Source organism: Drosophila suzukii, unplaced genomic scaffold (assembly GCF_043229965.1).
Source record: "Drosophila suzukii unplaced genomic scaffold, CBGP_Dsuzu_IsoJpt1.0 scf_7, whole genome shotgun sequence".
Taxonomy (NCBI): domain Eukaryota; kingdom Metazoa; phylum Arthropoda; class Insecta; order Diptera; family Drosophilidae; genus Drosophila; species Drosophila suzukii.
In genome coordinates, this window is record NW_027255939.1 from 2,227,803 (window position 1) to 2,240,079 (window position 12,277).

Below are 12,277 nucleotides of genomic sequence, written 5' to 3' on the forward strand. Positions count from 1 at the left end.
CACACTCCGGATTTAGAATCACGTCGGGGTCACCAAATGTTTAGGGGAAGATAACCAATTTTCCACCCTTAATGTCAATATAATATTTTAAACGCACAAAGGCTTAAATTGCGAAAAGCCGTGTTTTATTATTCAAGATCGGAGCTGCACTAAAGACAAAAACGTATAAGCAACAGTCGGCAGCTGTTCTAAGCAGTGCTTGGCTTACAAAGATAATAGATAAGCGGGATAACGAGAGAGGCACGAAATCTCTGGCATGTAAAAGCTTTAAGTACTGTGGGCTTCTTGCGCATAATTCAATATTAACATATTTATGGCAAAACGAACATTAGCCAATGGCATTTACATTTAAGCAATTTAACTTTGGATCTGCTACTAACAAATGCAAGCATGGAAGCGTATAACCCTTGTGATAAAGCCATCAAAACGTTATGAACAAGATGGACGACACCTTTCAGTTTAGACTTCATCCAAAAGTGCAACAGTTACGAAAGCTTAAAGCTGCAGTGGGAAGAATATTAGCCACCAAGCTTTAAAACACAAGGCTAAGGTATTGGGATGGATTATCGCTCATTAAGGAATGTGTGTTCCCCCGATCGGCTGTTGCAGGCGTAGGTGAAGTGAAGTCTTTTGAGATATACGGATTTTCGGACGCTTCATATCGAGCTTATGGAGCAGTCGTCTATGCTCGAGTCAATAGTACGAGGGGTAGATCGCTGTGCACTTGATAACGGTGATATCAAATGGCGGTAAGGGTCACTTCGTTGCGCCGACTAGAACTGCAGGGAGCGTTACTGTTAGCTAAGCTACGAGTTATAAGGAGGATCCTATCTTGCATTCACATAGAGGTCTCAAGTTTTGCATCAGCTGGGCGTCGCCGGTGATGCTCCCCCGAAGGCGTAGGTGGTTGCTGGCCCCCCACGCTCAGCTGCAGATGTCCTGGGCCTATGGGCTCAGGCGGTACCGGTGCCGGTCATCGCACAGGGTTTTGCGCACGTTCTCTCGCAACAAGGACTTCGTAGTGGTCCCGGGAAATCTTTCGGGGATACTTTGCTTCTCTTGGGAATCTGCTTTGGAAGTGGAGGTGTTATTTGCGTATCTTTATTAATTGTCTTAATCAATGAGTGAGCTGGAGATATTGGCTTTTTATTTACAAGACTTGAATTAAGAAAATAAAATTATTCTTGTAATTTTTGGGCTGTTGCCCAAGGGGGTGGTGTTCGGTTTTTAAATAATAGCCACTTTAATTTTATTTATTTTGCTCATTACGCCCCACGTTTTGCCATAACTCTATCTCTACTAATTCAGATATATGTGTCCAAATTCCATTTGCAGTTTTTCTAATCCATCACAATTATAGTTGCACTTCTTTCCGTTTGAATCCAGGTTGCGGTCTTGATGAGCTTCTTCCGAGACGATAGTTGTAAAGTGGTCGCGGTTGCGAGTTGAGCCGTGGATGCATTCCGATCCACCAAGTCACGCTCGCCATGTAATTGTTGTCCAAAAAGTTTGTGTAGGCCAACCTTTTCGTTAGAGTTCTCTTTATTGAATAATTCTTAACTTTATTACAACTATTCGTACAGCTAGTGAGAGTGTAGCTGCGGCGCCAGAGACGCCGGCAGAGCAGAGTTCAATGCTTATGTACAGGCGTATGTATTAGTAGCGACTGGCGAAGAGTCGCCGCGGCAGAGGAGAGGTCTTATGTTCACATGGTGACAGAGCGGTCACGCATGTCAAATATGTAATCTCAGCACTGCCCAGTCTCAGTGCACTCAACAGCGATCATATTACAGGGCACTTGAAGAACTGTTTGGGACTTGGATTTGTGTATACATATTGTGGCCAAGTGCTACAATGTGTTTGTAATAATATTAATGCGTAACACTAAGTGCAGTGTGCACTCGATATGTGAACATTCTACATAATACATTTCAGTTATAATTTGTTTTCTAGCATGAAAATTGTGGTGGTTTGTGGGCGTTAGAGTGGACGTGGCCAACTTACTTTTAGGTCAATCGATAAATATTGACGAGATCAATACATTTCAGTCAAACATTTTTTTTAGCATACAAATTGTAGGCACCACCTTTTTGGGAGGCTTGTGGGCGTTAGAGTGGGCCCTGATGAAACAAACTTGCGCTGCGCAAGAAGCTCAGAAGTCTACCTATCAAATCCCAACTTTCTAGCTTATGTAGTTTCCGAGATCTCTGCGTTCATCCGGACGGGTAGATAGACGGACAGACGGATATGGCTAGATCGACTCGGCTAGTGATCCTGATCAAAAATATATATACTTTATGGGGTCGGAAACGCTTCCTTCTGCCTGTTACATACTTTCCGACGAGTCTAGTATACCCTTTTACTCTACGAGTAACGGGCTAAGACTTAAAGGAGTTCCTATTTTCAAGTTATAATAGTGACAGTGATAATGAAATAAATGAAATGAAATAATATAATACTTATCGTAACCAGGGAGCTGAGGCTCCCATTACTCAGCTAAGAAAAAAGTGCCACCTATTATGCATTCCTTTTGGCTGTTTGCGAGATTTCATTAACACGCCACATAACGTGAATCCTAGGTGGCGCTAGTTAAATTTTAAATATGGCGAAGTATGTTTGCCATTCAAGTTTTATTGAGATTAAGAACTACAAAGTTTATTTATATTATCAAGACACTTGTTTGGCTCGCAGATTCTTGCCGATAAATCCCTCGAGTGTTGACCATTAAGTCAGCTGGCAAGCTTCTGTTGGCGCTGCTGCCATATTAGGTTGCCACAGTACTCCCCCTCCAGTGAATGCGTCACGAGTCCTGGTTTGAAAATTTAACTCCATGACTTCACTCATATGTCCTGGTCAGTCTAGGGGTAACTTCTTCTAAATCCAACTGGTGGTCGTCCTTTACTAAAAATGCTGGTTTGAGGCGATCAACTGATACTGCAGTCTCATGGCCATTGAGTCTGATAGTGAAAACACGATCGTTTTCGCGTCTGAAAATCTCATGAGGACCAGTGTAAGGGGATCCCAGAGGCTGCTTTACGGCGTCAGTGCGGAGAAATATATGCGTACATTTATCGATCTCTTTCAATACGAACATCTTTTGCTTGATATGATGTGCTGTTGATGCCGGTCGCACTTTTTGCATGTGCTCTCGAAAGATACTCAAAAAGAGGTGGGGTCAACCGTATCGTGCAAGTCGGTAAAAAACTCATTTGGCAGTCGAATAGGTGTTCCGTATAACATTTCTGAGGCTGAAGATTTGATGTCCTCCTTGAAACAGGTACGAAGTCCAAGCAAAACTGTTGGCAGTAACTCCGGCCACGGAGTACCTCTGTTGCACATCAAAGATGACTTAAAAGATCTGTGCCACCTCTCTATGAGTCCGTTTGACTGAGGATGGTAGGCCGTCGTGTGTATGTGTTTACTTCCAACCAGATTAGCAAGATGTTTGAAAACTGCTGACTCAAATTGTGTTCCTTGGTCCGTAGTTATCGTTTTTGGAGAACCAAATCGAGATATCCAGTGAGTCCAGAACGCCGTAGCTATTGTCTCAGCAGTAATATTTGAGAGAGGTACAGCTTCTGGTCACCGCGTAAATCTATCAATCATCGTCAGACAGTACCGATAGTTTTGTTGTAATGGCATAACTACAATGTCAAGGTGAACGTGGTCAAATCTACCGTTTGGCACTTTGATTTTTTTTTTGGTGAGAGGTGGTTGTGTTTGTGGATCTTAGAGCGCTGACAAGGTAGACAAACTCTGCACCATTCGAGGACATTTTTATTCATCGAGGGCCATACAAACTTTTGACGCACTTGACGAACTGTTGACCGACCACTGGGATGAGACAAACCGTGAACGAACGAAAACACAGCAATGCGCAAAGATTTGGGTACATAAGGACGAACGCTTCCTGTAAAAACATCGCAATAGAGTGAGATGTTGTCATCAAATCGAACCATTTGAAGTTGTAAAGATGTGGTTCCTTTTAAAAGGTGTACCAGTTCAGGATCTGACGCTTGCTCCTCTTCAATTTTCGATAATTTGATGACAGTCGGCATTGTTATAGAGCATAATCTTGAAAAAGCGTCTGCGACAGCATTTTCGGATCCTTTCACATGCATAATAGTCGTGCAGAATTGAGAGATGTAAGCAAAATGTCGAAGCTGTCTCGGTGATGTTTTCTCTGGTCGCTGCTTAAATGCGTACATGAGCGGCTTGTGATCCGTTCTGATGACAAAAATGCGTCCGTCAACAATATGTTTGAAATATTTTATGGATTCGAAGATAGCGAGCAGCTCTCGGTCGTACGTTGAGTAATTTTTCTCCGTGTTGCTCAGCTTCTTTGAGAAAAATCCTAGAGGTTGCCAATTTCCGTGTGTACGCTGCTCCAAAACTGCTCCGATTGCGAAATCAGAAGCATCGCAAACCAGCTGAAGTTCAGATTTTGGTGCGGGAAAAGACAAGAGGGCTGCGTCTGCTATGCTTTGTTTGCAAGCATCAAAAGCTGCATGGAGCTCTGATGTCCATTCAATTTTACGTTGATCATTTTTTTTAACATCCTTTAGCAACTCAGTGAGCGGTGCTTGTATGTGTGATGATCGAGCCAAACATCTGCGATAGTAATTTATAACGCCCAAGAAACAACCAAGTTGGCTTATGGTTTCAAGACGTGCATAATTAAGAATGGCATCTATGCGTTCGGTGGGTGGTTTAATTCCAAATTCGTTGATCGTATAGCTGAAAAAGTTTACTTGAGATTGCGCAAACTGGCATTTGGTCAGATTGATGCTTAGGCCATGTTTCTGAAATACATACTTGCAAGACAGCCCGAAGATGTTCTTCGTGTTCAGCAATGGAATGCGACGTTATAAGTATGTCGTCTATCTAGCAATAAACGAAGTCCATGCCGCGAAAGATGTTGTCCATAAAGCGTTGAAATGTTTGAGTCGCGTTTTACACCCCAAACGGCATGTACTGAAACTCAATGAGTCCAAAAGGAGTGCACACCGCTGTTTTTTGGATATCGTTTTCTGCCATGGGAATTTGGTAGTATGCTTTAACCAAATCGAGGGTTGAAAAAATCTTCTTTCCTTGCAGTTGTTCCGTGAAGTCGTGTATATGGGCGATTGGGTAGCGATCTGGTATGGTAATTGAATTTAGTTTTCGATAATCTCCACATGCCCGCCAGCCACTGTTGTTTTTGGTAACCATATATAACGGGCTGGACCAAGGACTTTATGACGGGCGACGTATGCCTTGCTCAATCAAGAAGTTTATTTCTCTCCTGGCAGTGGCAAGTTTTTCACCGGAGAGGCGTCGTGGCCTATCAGCAACAGGTATTCCATTTGTTTCAATTTAGTGACGCACGTCGTGTTGCGTAGCTGCTTTTATCGATGGCTTTGTCACGTCGACAAATTCACTTAGAAGTTTTTAAAATTTGGACATACACTGCACTGTGCAAACTGATATGTGTTTCGCTTGTGCAAGAAATGCTGGTGTTGATAGTGCAGTAATTGAGTCGATCAAGCGTTGGTTCTTAAGATCAATGAGAAATTGGAATTTGCTCAAAAAGTCTGCCCCAATAATAGCTGTGTGCACGTCAGCGATAATGAACGGCCATGTAAAGTTTCGGCGAAAATCCAAGTTCAGCTGAGTGACGTACTTTCCATAAGTATGAATGACTGTCTGGTTCGCTGCGTAAATGTCAAATCGCTCAGAGTAGTTTTTTGTCTAACCAGCGTTCGTGGTATGACGGAAACCGCAGATCCAGAATCAACGAGGAAGCGGATGTGAGATGTGCGATCGGTGACGTGTAGGCGCTGCTCCTGTGGAACAGCTGGCTGAACTGTGGGATCGCTGGTTATATTCGTGCTGCCACCGACCAGCGTGTCGGGCGACAGCTCCTTTAGTTTAACGACGAGGAGCGGGAACATGGTGGGCGGCACTTTTGAGCGTTTTCCCCAAATCGGTCGTGGCGTAGTTTCGACTCTGGAGATATCGCAAATTTTTGTAGTAATCGATTTTTAATTGCTACGTACTTGTTTTCGTTGGGCGGTCGAATGACTAAGTCTTCCACTGCCAAAACTACATCCTCCTCCAGGTGAAGGGTCACAAGGTCGAACTTGTCGGTGTCGTCGATAATCTGGTGCAATCGAAATGACCGCTCCACTTGCGCAAACCATAGTTGAAGGTTGCTATGTGCGAATTTTGGCAAGTTTAGTCTCATCCCGGTTGCCAGGTACATTTGTCCGAAGTGAATCGAGTTGCTGCTGCAGATCTCGGACTTGAGCAGTTGGATTTGAATCCGGCATGATGAATGGAAAATCGGAGCGATTGCTTTCTTCGTCAAAATTTAGCCGCCTACCTTTTATTTTTCGCAAATCGTATTGGCGTCTGTTCATTCAGTGCGCAAATTCTTAATTGTGAACGTGTGTGTCAATTTCGTACAATAAGTAACTATTGTTATGATTTTACTTTCCGGGGTCACCACTATGGCGAAGTTTGTTTGCCATTAAAGTTTTATTGAGATTAAGAACTACAAAGTTTATTAATATTATCAAGACACGTGTGTCGCTCGGAGATTCTTGCCGATAAATCCCTCGAGTGTTGCCACACCATTCTTTTAAGTCAGCTGGCAAGCTTCTGTTGGCGCTGCTGCCATATTAGGTTGCCACACAAAGGCAATCTATTTCCTGAATTATTATATTTCCATCCCTCTCGCACTCTAATGAGTTTGCTTGTTATTATGCCCGGTACTCGTAGAGTAAAAAGATATACTAGATTCGTCGGAAAGTATGTACCAGGTAGAAGGAAGCATTTACGACCCCATAAGGTGTATATATTCTTAATCAGGATCACTAACCGATTCGATCTAGTTATATCCGTCTGTCCGTATGAACGCTGTGATCTCGGAAAATATTTCTATTCTAGAGTTTCCTGCGTACCGCAAGTTTGTTTCGTCAGTGTGCCACGCTCACTGTAACGCCCACACACCGCCCAAAACTGTGGCACATACAGTTTTAATGCTAGAATACAAATTTTAACTGAAATGTACTGTTCTCATCAATACCTATCGATTGACCCAAAAAAAAGTTTGCGACGCCGACTTTACCGCCCACAAACCGCCCATAAACTTCAAAAAATCGTTAGTATGAACGAGGATCCTACAGTTATAATGCTAGAATACAAATTTTAACTGAAATGTACTGTTCTCATCAATACCTATCGATTGACCCAAAAATAGGTTTACGACGCCGACCTTACCGCCCACAAACCGCCCATAAACTTCAAAAAATCGTTAGTATGAACGAGGATCCTACAGTTTTAATGCTAGAATACAATTTTTAACTGAAATGTACTGTTCTCATCAATACCTATCGATTGACCCAAAAAAAAGTTTGCGACGCCGACTTTACCGCCCAAAAACCGCCCATAAACTTCAAAAAATCGTTAGTATGAACGAGGATAACTTGGAAACAATCAAAGAAAGAGAATTGGGATTTCAGATTTAGATTCCGTAGCCTTGTACGCAGCGTAAGTTTGTTACGCGAATAGGCCACGCCCACTCTAACGCCCACAAACCGACCAAAGCCTGTAGCGCCAACAATTTGTATGCTAGATAAATAAATAAGTGAAATGTATTAGTCTCGTCAAGACCTATCGATTGACCGAAAAAAAGTTTACCACGACCATTCTAACGCCCATATCGCTTAAATCTGTCTGACGCCCACATAACCATATATTGGGAACGCGGGTGGTAGGTGGCGCATTACAAACTCGCTTTGCTTCTTGCATGTCTCCAACTCCCATTGGCCCGTTTAGCTGAGCAACGGGTACCTAATAGTCGAGGTACTCGACTATAGAGTTCTTCCTTGTTTATTATTGTTTGGTTATAACTTTTTATTGGCTGAATAATTTTTTTAGATGGGTATTGATAATAAGAAAAAAATATTACAAAGTGTGGGCGCTAGACTGGTTCTAGCGTTATGGTCGGTTGTGGGCGTTAGAGTGGGCGTGGAACCTTGCTGAAACAAGACGGACATGGCTAGATCGACTCGGCTAGTGATCCTGATCTAGAAAGTTGGGAATAATCTTGTGGACTAGAGGTGGAGAAACATCGATGTTGGCTGACATCGATGTTTTCGATGTTTTTGGCAAAAAACATGGATAAAACATCGATGTTAAAAAAAAAAAAAAATTGATTACACGAGTGTTTCTATTTGATTTAAGCTTTGTTTTAACTTTCAATAATGTCCGAAATTAAAAAAAATAGTTCTTGACACACACATTTTCATCTGCTGCTCCTAAAAAGAACAAACTTTTAAGTTACAAGTTCCATGTATAAATACACGGGCATGCATGTGTATATGTACACACGTGTAAGAATGCATACCCGCATTTAGATGAAGCACAATTTGGGTGGTTAATAACATACTTTTTAGATATCTGTCCATGTCCTCCACTTAACAACCAACACCACCAGCAACGAACACTAAATTTATAATATGCTATTAATAAATGTATTAAGAAAGAATTAAATTAGTACTTACATTTTATACGACTTTGTTTCGCACCGCGTAGTAGCGATGTTTCGAAAACATCGATGACATCGATGTTAGCATCGATGTTTCTCCACCTCTAATGTGGACTACAGAGGTTCTTGAGCAGCGCAAACGAATTTTAGAAAGGTTCCACGTGAACCTAACACTCACAAGCCGACCAAAAAAAACTTTGTTATAACTTGCCTCCCATCTTTTTTTCAATATTATGACTAAATTTCAACTTAAGCTAAAAGACTCTGTGAACGTCTCACATTTCCCATTAATTTAACGAAATGTAAGGTTCCGGAGACGTTAGAAAAGAAGCAAACAATATCTTTAATTCTGTTAGGCCTAAACAATATATTTTGATGTTATTATGAATTTGTCAACTTTTGTGCGAAACATTTATAATTTAATTAGGTTTTTTATAAAATTTACAATTTATTATGAAAAATGATACACGTCTGTCACAGCTTAAATCTGACTTAAGACTGCCTCATAACTAATTTACTAAATTTTTTACAGCATTTAGGCAGTAAACTATTTCAATAGGTGTTTTTTAAAAGTGGGATCAAATTTTGGCTTTAATGATATCGAATTTCTTTTGAAAAGTCCTATGTTTTATTCTACGAACGCACGTTTCAGCAAAGAGTGCATCTCGCTCACTCTTATTAGATGCTTACGGCTTTCGTGTTCCTGGGTTGTTTAACAGTCTGTTGACTATTTTAGTCCGTATCATATTGATATGAATAAATATAGTAATCTATTTAAAATAATTAATTCAAACGAACTTATAGGGTTTTCAATATTTTTTATGTATACAAAGCAAAAAATAAAATCAAAACTGATTAATATTGATAACACAAACATATCAATCCGATACGAAGAATTACAAATTGATATGAAAGAATATCTGTATGATATGAAAGAATACAAGATCGATATGAAAGTAAATCAGTTTGGTATGCAGATATACCATACAATTATTAAAAATTGCATTACTCTGTCGCAAATTTGATATGTGTAGCATATCAATCTGGTATAAGAAATACCATATTGATGTGTTTGAAAATATCAGATTTGGTAGTATTTGACTTTTATGTATTGTATTTTATGAACGACTTAAGGGCTTAGAAACAAGTTCGGGAAATTGAGACAAAGGACCTAGATGTTGTTCCTGTTCAGAGCTGCCTAGTATATACGTTAGGTTCGATTTGGAGGTCTTCAAATCGTAGGCGAGGAAAAAAAAAGTTTTAGTTGTGAATCAAATTGGGAATACCGTGGGACATGTCCTCTTGGAAGAGTGAAGAACAAAAGACACTCCATATAGACAGTTGTATGGGATGTCCGCTTTTTCACAATTAAAAATTTTTCTAAGTCAGCCGGGATTTCACTTGTTTCTTATACTCATATGTCGTATGGCCTGTCACGTGCCGATGACACGTCCCACGTGAAATCACTTGTGAAATTCAGAATATTACCAATGAGTTTTCACTTATGAAATCACTTGCGAGTGACACGTCCAAAGTGAAATCACTTGTGAAATTCATTTGTAATTTATGTGTATACATTTGTAATTACATTTAAATTCATTTTAATTAGATCGTATTACTCAGATTTTCAATTAAGGGACAATTATTGTTAGTATTTCTGATTATTTGTTTTGTTAGTTTGGTTTTCACGATCGTCATTGTTCTCGGAGTCCTTTGCCAACGCTCCTAAAAAAATGTATGGGCATATGACTAAAAAATGTGTTTTACTTGTTTATTTGTATATTTACCCTTCAGTTCTGCAGTAGGGACGCGGTGACATGGCTCAAGGCAAAAAGCTTTTTTGTTTTTTTTTTTGTGCCTAAAACGTGGCGCAGTGTAGAAGACTGCCTACGAAAACGATCGTGCAACAAATAGAGGCAGATATTCGGAGCTTCCCTCTCTTTCTTTGTCTTATAATCTGCCTGCACTCGGCGCTCTCAGAGACAAATTTCGGCAGGTCCGTTATTTCTTTTGAGTCTCTCCGTTATGCCCGGCTAGCGACTAATGTTTCGGCGGAAAAATTTTCGTGGCGCAGCGACATGTGAATGCCCTAATATTTTAGGAGCATTATTGTATATCGAAAAAAAACAACTAATATTGTTTTATAAAAGTACATTATTTGATTATAGTAAAATTAAGTAAATTGAATTTACTTTTAATGTTATGCTTACGTATTATACATTAATATTACAATATAATTTTTTAACTAAGTTATAGAAATTAAGTTAGTTAAAATTTATTTAAAACATTTTAATAGTACCATTTTTAAAGAATTCATTTTGTATTTTTTACTCAAAAAAGCAAAAATTATGTAGTCGGATATTTTTCGCTTTAGAAAGGGTATAGGTGCAGTGGCACGCGCCAACAGCGAAGATAAATTAAAAGAAATCATGTAAAGGGGTGAGAGGAATACTTGGTTCATTCTGTTCGAGTTATTGAAAGGGAAGCAAGCAATTTAAATTGTGCGCAGCAGATTTACTTCTTTCGTTTTTTAAAGTGAAAATAATAAAGTCAGGTGAGTGTTTCATTAAGTTGAAGATGTTGTGCATTGATCTTAGTTTAAAGTATTATGGTATTCAATGGGTTCCGTAAGCCGAAAGTGGATGATGAAATGTTTTGCGCCAATAAAAATCCTGCAAAGGGTGAAACACAGCTCTAAAAGGTAAATATGCAAATAAACAAATAAAACGCATTTTTTAAGCATATGACCATAATTTTTTATCGGGAGCGTTGGCCAAGGATTCGGAGGACCCGGGCAAAGGTTTAAGGAAGGCGATGACCAATGTAAAAAGCAAATTAACGTAACATAAAATAAGGCTTACTAACAATAATTGTCCTTTAACAGAAAACCTAAATAACATTATTTAATTAAAATTTATTTAAAAGTATATACAAATTTATGTATTTTAAATTCTATAAGTAAAAACTCATGGAGAAAATTCTGATTTTGCACTTGCAAGTGATTTCATAAGTGAAAACTCATGGAAAAAATTTGATTTTCACAAGTGATTTCACTTGGGACGTGTCACTGGCAAGTGACAGGCCATACGAAAAATGAGTATAAGGAACAAGGGAAATCCCGTGGGACTTCGAAAAATTTTCATTTGAATTTTCACTTGGGAAAATGCGGACATCCCATACAATTTTCTATATGGAGCGTCACTTGTTTTTCACTTGTGCAAGAGGACATGTCCCACGGGATTCACAAGGTGATTCACAAGTGAGGCATTTTTTTTTCCTTCAGTTCTGCAGTAGGGACGCGGTGGCATTGCTCAAGGCAAAAAGCTATTTGTTTATTTTTTGTGCCTAAAACGCTGTGCCGCTGTTGACGTCAGCCTACGAAAACGATCGTGTAACAAAGAGAGACAGATATTCGAAGGTTCCCTCTCCTTCATTGTTTTATAATCTGCCTGCACTCGGCGCTCTCGGAGACAAATTTCGTCCTATCCGTTATTTCTTTTGCGTCTCTCTGTTATGTTCGGCTAGCGACTAACATTTCGGCGGAAAAATTTTCGTGGAGCAGCGACATGTGAATGCCCTTATATTTCAGGAGCATTATTGTATATCGAAAAAAAACAACTAATATTGTTTTATAAAAGTAAATTATTTGATTACAGTAAAATTAAGTAAATTGAATTTACTTATAATGTTATGTTTACTTATTGTATATTTTTTATACAATTTAATGTTTTAGCTTAGTTTTAG

At 39.5% G+C, this 12,277-nt stretch overlaps 1 protein-coding gene across 8 annotated transcripts; it reads right to left on the reverse strand.

Annotated features, from left to right (window-relative positions):
• Nucleotides 1-1,073: 1,073 nt before the first annotated feature.
• Nucleotides 1,074-8,600, reverse strand: LOC139355045 (uncharacterized). Of its 8 annotated transcripts, none has more exons than XM_070999326.1 (4): nt 8,550-8,595; nt 8,393-8,491; nt 8,287-8,303; nt 1,074-1,523 (listed from the first exon to the last, which is right to left on the reverse strand). In XM_070999326.1, exons 2-4 carry the CDS (start codon nt 8,396-8,398, stop codon nt 1,355-1,357), a joined length of 192 nt encoding a protein of 63 aa, XP_070855427.1. In that variant the 5' UTR covers nt 8,399-8,491; nt 8,550-8,595; the 3' UTR covers nt 1,074-1,354. The 8 variants fall into 8 exon arrangements, 2 of the variants coding, with proteins under 2 accessions (XP_070855427.1, XP_070855426.1); XR_011605815.1 differs by lacking the exon at nt 1,074-1,523 and adding an exon at nt 2,612-6,489 and having other exon boundaries at nt 8,435-8,491; nt 8,550-8,600; XR_011605814.1 differs by lacking the exon at nt 1,074-1,523 and adding an exon at nt 2,612-6,489.
• Between the last annotated feature and the right edge of the window lie 3,677 nt (nt 8,601-12,277).